Below are 12,318 nucleotides of genomic sequence, written 5' to 3'. Positions count from 1 at the left end.
CTAAGTATCTGGAAGGCTTGCGGAGGTACTACAACCGAAACGTCAAAGGTCGTTCATTTGCTGTTGGCGATCTCGTTCTCCGAAGAAAACAAAAGACTGATGGCTTGCACAAGCTCTCTTCCCCTGGGAAGGGCCTTATATCGTCAAAGAGCTTACTCGACCAGGTTCTTATCGCCTAAGTAACTTAGAAGGAGTCGATGTTCCCAACTCGTGGCACATCGAACACCTGATACGTTTCTATCCTTAAAACACTACAGATATATACTCTGCAAATTTATATTCAGTAATGTTTTTTGGTCTCCATAACTTGTCTCCGTTTTGTCTCTATTGTGGATTAACAACCACTTATGGTCGCCGAGCTATATGCTACTTCATAACGAACTCCAGTACGTAATCGCCATAACTATGCCGACCACATTTTCTCCAAATTGCCGAGCGTGATTTCTCCAAATCGCCGAACGATTTCTCCAAATCGCTGAAGACGATTTCTCCAAATCACCAAACACGATTTCTCCAAAAACGCCAAGCATGATTTCTCCAAATCACCAAACGATTTCTCCAAATCGCCGAACACGATTTCTCCAAAAACGCCGAGCACGATTTCTCCAAATCGCCAAACGATTTCTCCAAATCGCCGAACACGATTTCTCCAAATCGCCGAACACGATTTCTCCAAATCACCAAACATGATTTCTCCAAATCACCGAACTCGATTTCTCCAAATCGCCGAGCATGTTTTCCATATAGCGAAAACATTCTTTGATCGGAGAGCAACATCTTTTCTTTTCTGTTCTCTTCGGAGACGACCCAGTCTCCGGTTTTTCTCCACACATGCTACGGGCTTCGCGCTCTGTGTTATGGGTGGTCGGCTACGGTCCCTTGGTGACACCTATTTTTCCTACATGTCAACGAGCTCCGCGCTCGACGTTATGGATTATGGGTCAGCCAAGGCCGAGAGTCCAACATAGAATACATTGCTCGAACGCCACTTGTGTTGCCTTTATCTCCAAGTTCGTATAAGAACTGCCAACCAGAACACGTTCAATGCTGTTTTTATGGAAAAGACTCAGCCACCAATTTTTCCCTACACGTGCCACGGGCTCTATGCTCTACGTCATGGGTGGTCGGCTGCGGTTCCTAGGTCATGTCTGTTACTCCTACACGTGCACAGGCTCTGCGCTCGACGTTATGGACTATGGGCTGTCCAAGGCCATAGGGACCAGTAGCAGACCAACTGGTCGGATGTTAATTGAACTACGCATAACCGCGTCAGGTTTGAAACTTCGAAGATTATTTCACCGAATTACAAGCAAACTGCATATATTACATATACAAGCACCTTATGACAAATATTTGATAAGTACTTGTTTCTTGCACTATCGTGTTTTCTAATACACAGTCAAGGTTTTACAGATGGTATTCTATAATCAGATTAATGAGCTCTGCCATCACCATCCATCTCGCCAAATAGATCTATATCGCCGGCCAGCATTTTCGCTGCATCCTCCACTTCATCCTCCAGTTGCTGGGTCTCCGCGTCGCTCAGTCCTTCCGCGAACCCACCCTTTATGGACTGAAGGTCAGTGGTCGGATAATGGGACCGAACAACCGCAAGGACATGAGTAGCGACGGTAGTAATGGCATCGCGGTTGAAGGTTTTGAAGTTTTCCCATACTGCCTTGCACCTCTGAATGACGATGTCAGGGTGTTGCCGCCTGCCGTCGTGCTAAGTGGCCATTTTCAGGTCAATGCAGTCAAGCACCGGCTTAATTGTGGTGACTACAGTATCAAAGTTCTCCTTCTGGACCTTGGCCTCCTGCACCAGCACATCGAATTGTGCTTTGGCTTTATGACGATAACCTGCGAGAGTTACAATGATCCTTTATATGAGGAGTTACTACAACAATGATACCGACTAGAAGGAATTCACCTTTCAGCTCCTCAGCAAGTTTGTCCGCCCGCTCTGCTTCCTTTGCTTTTTCCAGGCAAAGTTGATCGATGGTCTGGCGCATCTGGCCGAGCTCAGCATCTTGCTCTACAAGCACACTAGTTGTTAACGGAAATGAGGCTGTTCAGCAATACTAAAGTACATTCGTTGATGTTCCGTACCTACTTTCTGTTTGGATACACTATTGAGCTGTTCGCTTTTCCTCTCTAGCTGCTCGGTAGCACATTTTAGTTGGTCAGAGATAGCGGCCAGCTGCTCGGACTGGCTCCGCACTTGCTCGGACACAGCCGCCAGCTTTTTGGTAAGGACCCCCTTTTGGTATTCTAGGTCCCACACGTTGGACTCCGCAAGGTCTCGTTCGTGTTGGGCTCGCTGGATATTCTTCTCCGAGAGGTTCCTGGCCTCTTTGAGTTTTTCGTTCTCCGCTGCAAGGGGCTCCATTCGCTTTATTAGCTGGCGGCGCTGCTCGGCAACTCGAGATATTTCCTGCAACAAATATGATGACATTATTGTTAACCAATTCCAATAAACGACTAGGACCTTTCCAGATGAAGTATTCACCTTGATCTGTTTCATGACACCAGTAAGGGAAGTCTCCAGTCTCCTGAACTCCTTGGTGGTGTCCTCCTCTTCAACAATAACTATTTCTTCACTGCGCTTTCGGAGGATCCGGACTACTTGAGGTCGAGGTTCGTCGCGCATGATCTCCTCCACCTCATCCTCCTCCATCGCAGTCGGAGGGACCACCTTAGGGCTCGGTGGTCGGATAGCAGTTCCGACCATGCCCTCCAAAGAATCGGGGACTGCCGTCTGTTCATTTGACTCCGACAGCTTTTCCGCTCCCATTTCCACCATTGCTAAAGGAGCTGTCGCCGATTCGCTCGCCATTGTAGGCAGTCACTCACCACCAAGAAGCTCACCAGGGGCAGCAATTGGCTCCCCCGCGTGCTCCCGAGCACTCGAGGACTCCAGGATGTGGTCCGCTGGTGTCTCCACCGCTCCAGGGCAAGTTTCTGGTCGCCGATTAGTTTGAGCGGGTGGGGTTGGATCTGTTGCTCGCCTTGCACTGTATCAAATCAGTTATTCAGTAACAACATAAGTAAAGAAAATACAGCAAATTAACTACAACACAATAACACTTACGGTTTGGTCTGATGATTCAATTTCTTGAACCGACGGTGCCGGCCAGAGCCTTCGGGCGTAGCTGCGGGGTTGACTCCTGTGCTCGGCGAAGGAATTCTTGGCTCTTCCTCGGTCGGCCTTGGTTCTGCCTGCTGCTCCAGGGCTGCTGTCGTTTGTTGCTCTAGGATCTCTGTTGCTCGCTCCACGGGGATTTGCGGCGTCTGCTGTGCAGCAATTCCCTCCGCTCAATGCTCAAGGACTCTCCTTGTCGGAGCCTCAAGGACTTCTTCACCTACTGAAAGGTCCTTGTTGGTTTTGGTAATTAAGTGACAACCTAGGTGGACTAATTGTGTTTATGTGAGATACACAGGTGATTAGTCCACAGGTACATGTGTATGAGCAACATATGCCATGGAGGTGAAAATGGCTTGGAGATGTTGCAAAGCTCACACATGTGATGATGAAGGAGCTTAAATGCACATGAGACATGACATTGAGTCATGTGATCAAGGTGGAGAAGATCAAGACAAGACTTGGCATGATGGACCGGTTGCAAGCGTGAAGGGCAAGTCGAAGGCTTTGGAGTGATGGACCGCATGGCGGTGAAGCTTGAGCAAGACTTGGCGCCGATGGACGATGGCAACGGTGAAGAGCAAGTAGAGTCAAGATCGATGAACCAATATGATCATGTGATGATATGAAGTGGATCATATCATTGTTGATCGTGTTGGTGCATGTGTTGCATCGACATTGAAGGAGATGGAATGGAATGCGCAAGGCAAAGGTATAACCTAGGGCATTTCATTTCACCGGTCATAGGTGTGTAGAGAAGTTTATGACCGGGTTTAGGATAGATGGCCGTACTATCAAGAGGGGCAAACTCGTTTGCATATCGGTCATCTAGTGCCACTCGAGTGATCTAACTTTGCATTGTCGCTAGGATCGAGTGGCGTGGCAAGTTGAGTGGCTAACATCCTTTGGGAAATGATTGTGAAAATGCTAACACACATACACATGATGGTGTACACTTGGTGGTGTTGGCACATTTACAAAGGAGGTGGTGTCTGCAGGATTCAGCGCTTTCAGGAAAATGGAATGCTTATTTTCTATTGCGCCGGATGCAAATCCTTGGTGGTTGGCTCTTTGGAGCAAGGATGAAGAAGTTAGAAGTGAAAACGTGTTGGTCGCGAAGATGCTGGCGTCGGTCAACTGACCGGACGCTGGATCTGAATGCACCGGACACTGACTGCCTGCGTCCGGTCGCGCTGACGTGGAGTGTAGCAGTAGCTGGAGAGTGACCGGACGCTGGTGCTGCGTCCGATCGCGTTCGACCGGACGCGTCCAGTCATGCTCGGGAGCTTACTGGAAACGACCGGACGCTGAGGGTTCAGCGTCCGGTCAGTTGAATCTGCTGCGTCTGGTCAGGTTAAGTGACCATTGGAATCGGGACACGTGGTCGTCTACGGGCGACCGGACGCTGAGGTCCAGCGTCCGGTCAACACGACCGGAGCGTCCGGTCAGCCCGACCGTTGCCCAGTGAAGGGGTAACGGCTAGTTTAACCCTTGGGGCTATAAATAGAAGTGGCCTTCAGCCATGGCTGGAGCTGAGCACCTTGGGGGACTTTGTGTCCATGCTTGAGAGTGCTTAGGAGCCCTCCATCTCACACATACTTGATAGTGATCATCCGATTGTGTGAGTGAGCGATTCTAGTGCGATTGCATCGTGAGGTTGCATCGAGTGGCACTAGGTGATCGAGTTGCAAGCTGGTGGTGCTTGTTACTCTTGGAGGTTGCCACCTCCTAGACGGCTTGGTGGTGGTCTCCGTCGAAGCCCGCAAGAAGTTTGTGCGGTGCTCCGGAGAAGAGCTTTGTGAGGGGCATTGTGCTCGCCCCGCGGGAGCCACGAAGAGCAACTCTAGTAAAGCGAGACGCGAAGGGCGACAAGTGGTCCGGCTGGGTCAAGTGCTAGAGCTTGTGGTAAGCACTCCACGTGGGAGAGTGTGACTTGCGAGTCACCACTAGCAAGAGGACCGGCGGCAACCTTGAAGCTTGTCTCAACGGGGACTAGCGTGTTGGCAAACACGTGAACCTCGGGAGAAAAATCATCGTGTCAACCTTGTTCTTCCCGTTGGTTTGCATCCCCATTACACAAGCTTGCATTTACTTTCATATATATTAAGCTTGTGTAGTTGCTCTTGTAATTAGTTAGCTTATGTAGCTCATTAGTTACCTTCTAGCTTGTGTAGCATAGAAGTAGCTCCTTTGAGTGGCTAATTTAGTTTTAGTAACCTTGTTAGTCACATTGCTTAGTTTGTGTAGCTAAGTATTTGCGCTCTCTAATTAGGCATTGGTTGCCTTGTTATTGAGCTTTGCTAGTGAGCTTAGTTGGCTTTGTGCTTTTGCTTACTAGCATGTGTAGGAGCTCCCTTGTTGCTTAAAGTACTAGTGGCATAGGTTTGTGTGACCTTGCTCCTAGAATTGGTTAGGAGAGCTCTAGCTAGCCCGGCACCTTAGTTGCATAATTAGTATCTTTGCAAGGTGCTAGTGAACATATATAGAGGGGTGTAGTCTTGGCTAGACCGATTGTTTTTATTCCGCACTTATATCGGATAGCCGACGCGATTAATTTTAGAAAAGACTATTCACCCCCCCTCTAGTCCGCCATCTCGACCCTTCACCTACCTCGGTTTGTTGCTCCACGCGTGGGTAGAGCGGAGGCCCTTTTGTGCTCGAGGGAGGGTTCGTGAGAATCTCGTCATCGTTAGACCAATCAAACATCGCGGTTCTTCGTGTTCGATTGGTCTGGTCATCATCCAGAGAGATCCCACCTAGTTTGCGGGGAGCAGTCGCTGCTGTTTTCGTCTTCTTCTTCCACCGGCCTCTTTTCCCTAGTTTTCGTCGACACAGGGGGAGGACTCTCCGTCCGACCAGTGTCCATTCCTCTGGATTCCGAGGAGACACCGATGGAGCTCTCTTCAATTTGAGCAGGTCGACATGCATCCACTGACGGCGGCCAATCGTTTCTCGGTACGCCCGAGAAATACACCGCCCTGTCCTGTGAATGGATCTTCACATGAGTAGGATCAGTTTATTGCTCGGCAGTATAAATAAAATTCTCAGAAACATATAACAAAGACATTCACCTGAGGAGGCAGATTCTTGCAATTGAAGGGCTTCGTGTACCCTGACAGCCTGAAGGAGGATAGCGGAGCGAACAGCTCGACAGTTCGCTCTTCGACGTCGCTCCTAGAAAGTATTTTGGGCCTCTCTCGAGTCCCGTCGGTCTCCCCTTTGAATTCAAAGCCTAGGTGCACCCTCTCCGTGCAGGGTTGTATGCGGCGCACTATGAAACTCGCCGCTACCAATCCACCGTTGGTCTTCACGCCCTTTATTAAGCCGAGGAGTTCATTCACTTGCTCCATGTCGTCCTTGCTCGGTAGCTCCGACCAACTCCTTTGGCTTTCTGGGATGTGGTCGGCGTTACAACGCACCGCTGGGTGGCTTTGTCTCATGTAGAACCATCTAGTGTTCCACCCCTTCAGCAAAGTGTTCAGCGGTATGGTAAGATATTCACTCGCCATCCCATCCCAAAGCTGGAGATACACCCCGCCGACCACCTTTGAACCAGCGCTGCCTCTCTTCTTCAGCCAGAATAGGTGACGGAAAAGATTGAAGTGGGGTAGGATGCCAAGGTATGCCTCACAAAAATGGATGAAGATAGAGATGTGCATAATGGTGTTGGGGTGGAGGTTGCACAGAGTAACCCCCTAGAGCTCTAACAGATCCCTTAGAAATGAGTGCACAGGAAACCCTAACCCATGCCAAAAATAGTCTTCGAATACTACCGCTTCGTCAGTGTGAGGCGTGGGAAAGGACTCACCGAGAGCTAGCCACCGTCCGGCGGTCGCACGGTCGGGGAGAACACCGGCTTCCACCAATCGGTTCAGCTCAGCTTCTCCTGTTCATGATGGCACCCACTCCTCGTCGCTTCGGGCCACGGCGTCCGCCTTCTTGGGACTCGTCTTCTTCGGTTTCGCAGCTCCTCTCTTCGGCGCCATTTCTCAGATCTGGTTAGGTTTCGGCGGTGGACACAACTGTGGTTGCGGGTTTGGCGGCGCGAGAAGTGAGGAGGAAGATGAAGTGGAAAAGGTGGGAACGGGGACTACGGCTGCACTATTATATAGGATCCTCCCCACCATTCCGCATTCAAGGGTTTTTTGGGAACCGTTCCCGCGATCTGCGCCACTGCGATTTCTCCGATGCGGCAAATGGGCCGTTACATGGGCTTTCGCGCAACCGCAGCCCACAGCGCTCATTTATCGCTGCCTTCAGTTGCTCCTCGCCGAAATACCGCCGACATCTCCGCCATTTATTGAGGCTAAGTAACTGACACTGTCCAGTCGTTACTCCGGTTTTTCCTCCACGATTGGATTTCTCCGATAACTCCGCCTGCAGCTCGGGGACTGACGGTCTTTTCCGTTGGTCTTTGATTGTTTCTCTGTTTCTGACCCTGGCACCACGTGACTACGCCACCTACTGTCAGGCTCGGGGACTAAGTGGGCACACTTCACCTTGCGGTGAATGTGTTTTGTCTCTTTTTTGGGCCACGACCGGGGACTGGATGCCTGCTCGGCTAGTTTCCTACTACTCTTCAAGTTTCTGACCCTGGCACCACATGACTACATCATCTGCTGTCAGGCTCAGGGACTAAGTGGGCACACTTTACCTCGCGGTTAGTGTGCGGGATTTTTTCTCGAAGACTAGATGCCTATAGAGGAAGATTAACTCCTACAACTTTGTTCGGACTCTAAGTGGGCACACTTGGTCCACTGCGGAGAAATTTTCGATTCTAAACTTGAGCTCCTTACACCCTTATGGCAAGCCGTACTTTGGTCATTCTGCTCGGCGATGGTTCACGGTGCTCGGCAACAGGTCGCGCTAGTTGGCGATAGGTTATGCTGCTCGGCAACGGTTCACACTGCTTGGCGACGGCTCACGCAGCTCGGCAGTTCAGCATGGTGGTTGGACCATGAGCTTGACTGCTCGGCGTTCGCACCTGCTCGGACAAGCTTAAGACGACGTTGCACAACGGGTACAAGGCGCTCGGGGACTAGCTGTGGGGTGTACGACCCCGGATACCCATGGCAGACCACATGGGCTGCGCCCCTAGGGGTGGCCCAGCCCACAAGAAGAAGCCTTGCGGGGCATGACTCTGCTCGGCGCCTTCCGCAAGACATCGGGAAGATATCCAGAAGATACTACGAGATCTGTTAGGATATGTATGATCCCAAGATTCCTGTAATCAGTTATTACTTTCCGGTTATCTCTTAGATCTAACCGACTTATAACCCTGCCTCCCGGACTATATAAGGCGGGCAGGGACCCCCTCTAAAATCACGGCATATCATACGATAGCTAATACAAACCAACAGACCACAGGAGTAGGGTATTACGTCGTACTGACGGCTTGAACCTGTCTAACTCGTGTGTCTCTGTTGCCTTCTTGTGCTTGATCTCGCGCTCCTCTGCCGATCAATCTACCTTCGTGGGATACCCCTCGGAGGACTGCCGACGATATTCTGTCGACATACACCGTGACGGGTGGGGAGCGCAACAGCTCCGGGTCGACGCCCCGAGTCCGGGTGGCACAATTCGAACCCGCCGTCCCGTCGCCACGGTGGCCGCCGCGTCGCCGGGGCAGGGCGCCGTGGCTTTCGCCATCCCACGCGTCGAAGCAGTACTGCAGGCAGTTGCGGATGGGGGTGGTGGGGGGGGGGGGGGGGGGGTTGGTCTACCGTATACTGCCATATAATCTCATGTTTAGCAGCTAATGATGGTAATTAGTGCATGCAGTTTACCCCTCCAGTATAGTCTGCATGGGTGCCTTGGTGGTAATCGTGTGGCTTTCCTTCAGCTCCCTTGTCCATATGCATGTCTACCTATATTTAGCACAAACGCTATCAATCAATCTACTAAATGGATATACAGTTGCTTGTAGACTTCTGTACCTTAAATTTTTTCTTCATTAGATAAATATACTTTCTGGAATAGATATGTAGCTCATTTGCCTTTATTATTATTTGCTGTCATATTTTTTCACTCTTATTATTTCTATTTGACATGGCTAAGTTCTAACTTCCTTTATTGAAGATTGTTGGCTATGAGTCTCTAAAAAAAATCTTTGCTAATACCTTGGCCCCCAATATTTGAATCCTAAATCTTCGCAAACAGCATGGCCCCTCTATGTTTGAATCCTGGCTCCGCCCCTGACTGCAGGGATACGAGCACGATGGAGATGGCCACAAAGACGAAGATGGCACTGGCCACGGTGATGGCGCCACCCGTGGCCGCCGCGCCGCCGCTGGGGCTGCCATGGGAGGGCCGGCGCTCGGCCATGACGGCGACGACACGTCGGTGGCGCCTTGGTGCTGGTGCGTTGCCATGCTCGATCAGACGACCCTTTCAGTGGCGTGGTGAAGCGCAAGTATAGTGTAGGTCGGGCACTCAGAGTCAGAGGGCTCGCACAGATATACGGGGGGGAGGCCCAATGTGGGATGCACGAAGTGTCCGAGCAGCGAGCATTGCCGTGACGACGGGGACAAACAGACAGCGGCGTTGATGCGACGAGGAGCGTGGGTTTCGTTAGCATAAAGCAGGCAAGACAAAGAGAGAGAAGGCACCGAGAAGGAGGCTTTTGCTGGTGTTTTGCTCGCCCGGCCAGGCATGGCCGGCCGGCCGGTCAGTGGCGGCGGTGAGACCGAAAGAGGAAATATGGCATGCCAAATGGTCATTTTCGTTTTGAGATGACTAAAGGAAACAACTTTCATTTGACCGGTTGAAAACCAATGACGAGTTGAACTGCCTTGTTCCTAGTAGTATATAAACTGAACTAATTGATCGAACGAAGGAGTGCCCAACTGGCCAACTGATTTATCATTTGTCATGAGATGCGCCATGCGTGCAATGCATCCGCCCGCCCGGCCGGGTCACGTTGCAATCTGGCTGCTTGTTGACTTGACGGACCAAGGAAGATCAGCATATACATCAGCAAAGACGTGGTAAGAGAGAATTTGACACTCGCGTCGCTCACATCAATGCGTTGTGTTGCCGGTCATAGAATCTCTCTCGGCGAAGTCAATAAATAATTAAATATGATGGTAGCGCCAAAGTTGGGTACTTGTAGGTAAGTACAGGTTTAAGCCATTGATTTGGCAAGAGTGTTCATTGTTTTATTTATTTCGAGATTTAATGATGTTATTTTTTACTGATAAGCGATATGTTGTTGACAACGAGCTGTATGCGATGGTTTCGTCAATCACAAGCTGCGAGCTCTAGAAAAATAAATAATTTGTGTTTACATCAAAATTTGGTAAGCTTATCCTAAAAAGAAAGAGATTGGCCGATGATGTCAAAAGCGAGAAAATTTCCTAATTAAGGGATATTTATGAGCCGGTCAAGAAATATTATTTAATTAATTTGAGAGAGACATGACGTCCAGGTGCATATTAGGATGAAAGAAACAATGACATGTATCAAATAAGGAAGCTTCATCAGCAATGATTCTACATAAGAGAAATTAGAGTCCATGCATCTTGGTATTTCTTTTTATCTAGTCATGTTCGTTTAGGACTCTTATCAGCCCAGGGTATAAATATAAACCCCCGGCTATTGTATCAAAGACACACAATCAATTAAATACTAGTTATTTACTTTTTTCAGCTTCGGCCACCCCTTAGGAGTAGAAGTAGAGTAGATCTCGGTGAGTTCTTCAGCAAGTACGACTGCATCGATCCGGTCGACCTCCACTGCTTGTCTGTGAGTACCGTCATGGCTTATATATCTGTTCGTACGACTGCATCGATCCGGTCGACCTCCACAGCGACTCTGGTATGAGTTAGTTATCGACTCTTGTCTAGTTCAAGTACGGCTGCATCGATCCGGTCGATCTCCACTGCTCGAACTAGATCAAGGTCAAGTTATCGGCTCTATCTAAGGGTGGTGTTCCTTCGGATAGATTCATTAAGTTACCAATATTGCTTATTGCTTCCAATGTTTGTTTAATTATAGCAATATCACTTCGTCCGATTGGGATTGATCTAGATCGGCCTTATATCATTTTTAACCCATCGTTTGTTGATCTAAAATTTAATCTAATCTACACTTTAAACGATGAATTATGTTTTATCGGCTGTTTTATATCAATCTTGATCATACATAGCGTGCGGTTAAGGCGTGTCTGATTTTGAGTAGATCTATTGGCTAGCGAAAACCGTTTCACGGCCTGTTATAACGGCCTGTGTGATTCTGCCCCATACCCCATTGTTAGCACCGTGGAGTGAGGATCGTTATTTGGTAGATCTGTTCCTAAGAGGGCATGACCTTAACTGTGCGCTATGTTTAAATCGGCTGTTTTAGCCGATATCGAGCGCTTTCACGAGCAGTTCACATCACGAGATCGTTGAAGTAGCAATAGGTTGAAAGATGTGTTAGCCCCACGATCTTATTATTGTATTACGACCTACATGATTCTGCCTCATGCCCCACTGATATTAGTAATAAGTTAGGGTCGTCGAGTCTATTGTTGTTTCTACGGCCTGTATGATTATGCCTCATGCCCCACTGGTCAGAGCGATAGATGAGATCTAATATGTTCATTAGATTTATTTCTATTAAACGGTTGAATGATGATGAACTATTTCTTTCATAAAAGGAGTTCGATTACTTGCAGTTATTGGCTTAGCATGAATTAATTACTGCTGATATTCTTTTGCTAGTGACTAATATATGTGTAAACAATGATATTCATCCAGAATGATAACCGGTTCTTCTTACACAACCCCATGAGCTTTAATCGATTTATTCTTATGAATATGCTAGAATCGACTATTTAGTCGATCTCCTTTCATATCGGCTCTCAGAGCCGCACATTCGGGACTATCTGCAACACCGGCACGTTCCGCCCTTAATTACTGATAAACTTTCTCTCCTTGTCAATTGTAAGGTCAAATTGACTGGCACGTCTCCAGAGGAGTGCGCAAGATCGACCATCCCTGCGCTGAAGCTAGGCGGATCCTCAACTCCATCGAGCGGACCCTTCCGGCTTGCTCGTGTTTCCTCGGCACGAGACGAAATTCCGTGTCGACACGCGTTTCTGGAACGCTCGGTGGGACACCACAATCGTCATGGTAGTTCACAACAACAACGACATCCTTATGGTACATTACGAAACCCTATCTGATGGAGATAGC

At 49.0% G+C, this 12,318-nt stretch overlaps 1 protein-coding gene across 1 annotated transcript; it reads right to left on the bottom strand.

Annotated features, from left to right (window-relative positions):
• Positions 1 to 1,432: 1,432 nt before the first annotated feature.
• On the bottom strand, positions 1,433 to 2,677 carry LOC136470095 (uncharacterized). Its single transcript, XM_066468053.1, has 5 exons — positions 2,510 to 2,677; positions 2,110 to 2,434; positions 1,931 to 2,035; positions 1,784 to 1,860; positions 1,433 to 1,726 (listed from the first exon to the last, which is right to left on the bottom strand). The coding sequence occupies exons 1-5, from the start codon at positions 2,675 to 2,677 to the stop codon at positions 1,433 to 1,435; spliced, it is 969 nt and encodes a 322-aa protein (XP_066324150.1).
• Positions 2,678 to 12,318: the final 9,641 nt, after the last annotated feature.

Source organism: Miscanthus floridulus, chromosome 8 (assembly GCF_019320115.1).
Source record: "Miscanthus floridulus cultivar M001 chromosome 8, ASM1932011v1, whole genome shotgun sequence".
Classification (NCBI taxonomy): Eukaryota; Viridiplantae; Streptophyta; class Magnoliopsida; order Poales; family Poaceae; genus Miscanthus; species Miscanthus floridulus.
The sequence above is the reverse complement of the archived record's forward strand: the minus strand, read 5'-3'. Positions and strand labels throughout refer to the sequence as shown.

What these genes read in the sequence shown, in the direction of transcription:
- LOC136470095 (XM_066468053.1), bottom strand. Translation starts at nt 2,677, where the DNA reads ATGGAGGAGGATGAGGTGGAGGAGATCATGCGCGACGAACCTCGACCT. An exon ending in GTGTCATGAAACAGATCAAG is followed by an intron (nt 2,435 to 2,509) that starts GTGAATACTTCA and finishes TATTTGTTGCAG; the next exon opens with GAAATATCTCGAGTTGCCGA. An exon ending in AGAAGGAGAACTTTGATACT is followed by an intron (nt 1,727 to 1,783) that starts GTAGTCACCACA and finishes ATGGCCACTTAG; the next exon opens with CACGACGGCAGGCGGCAACA.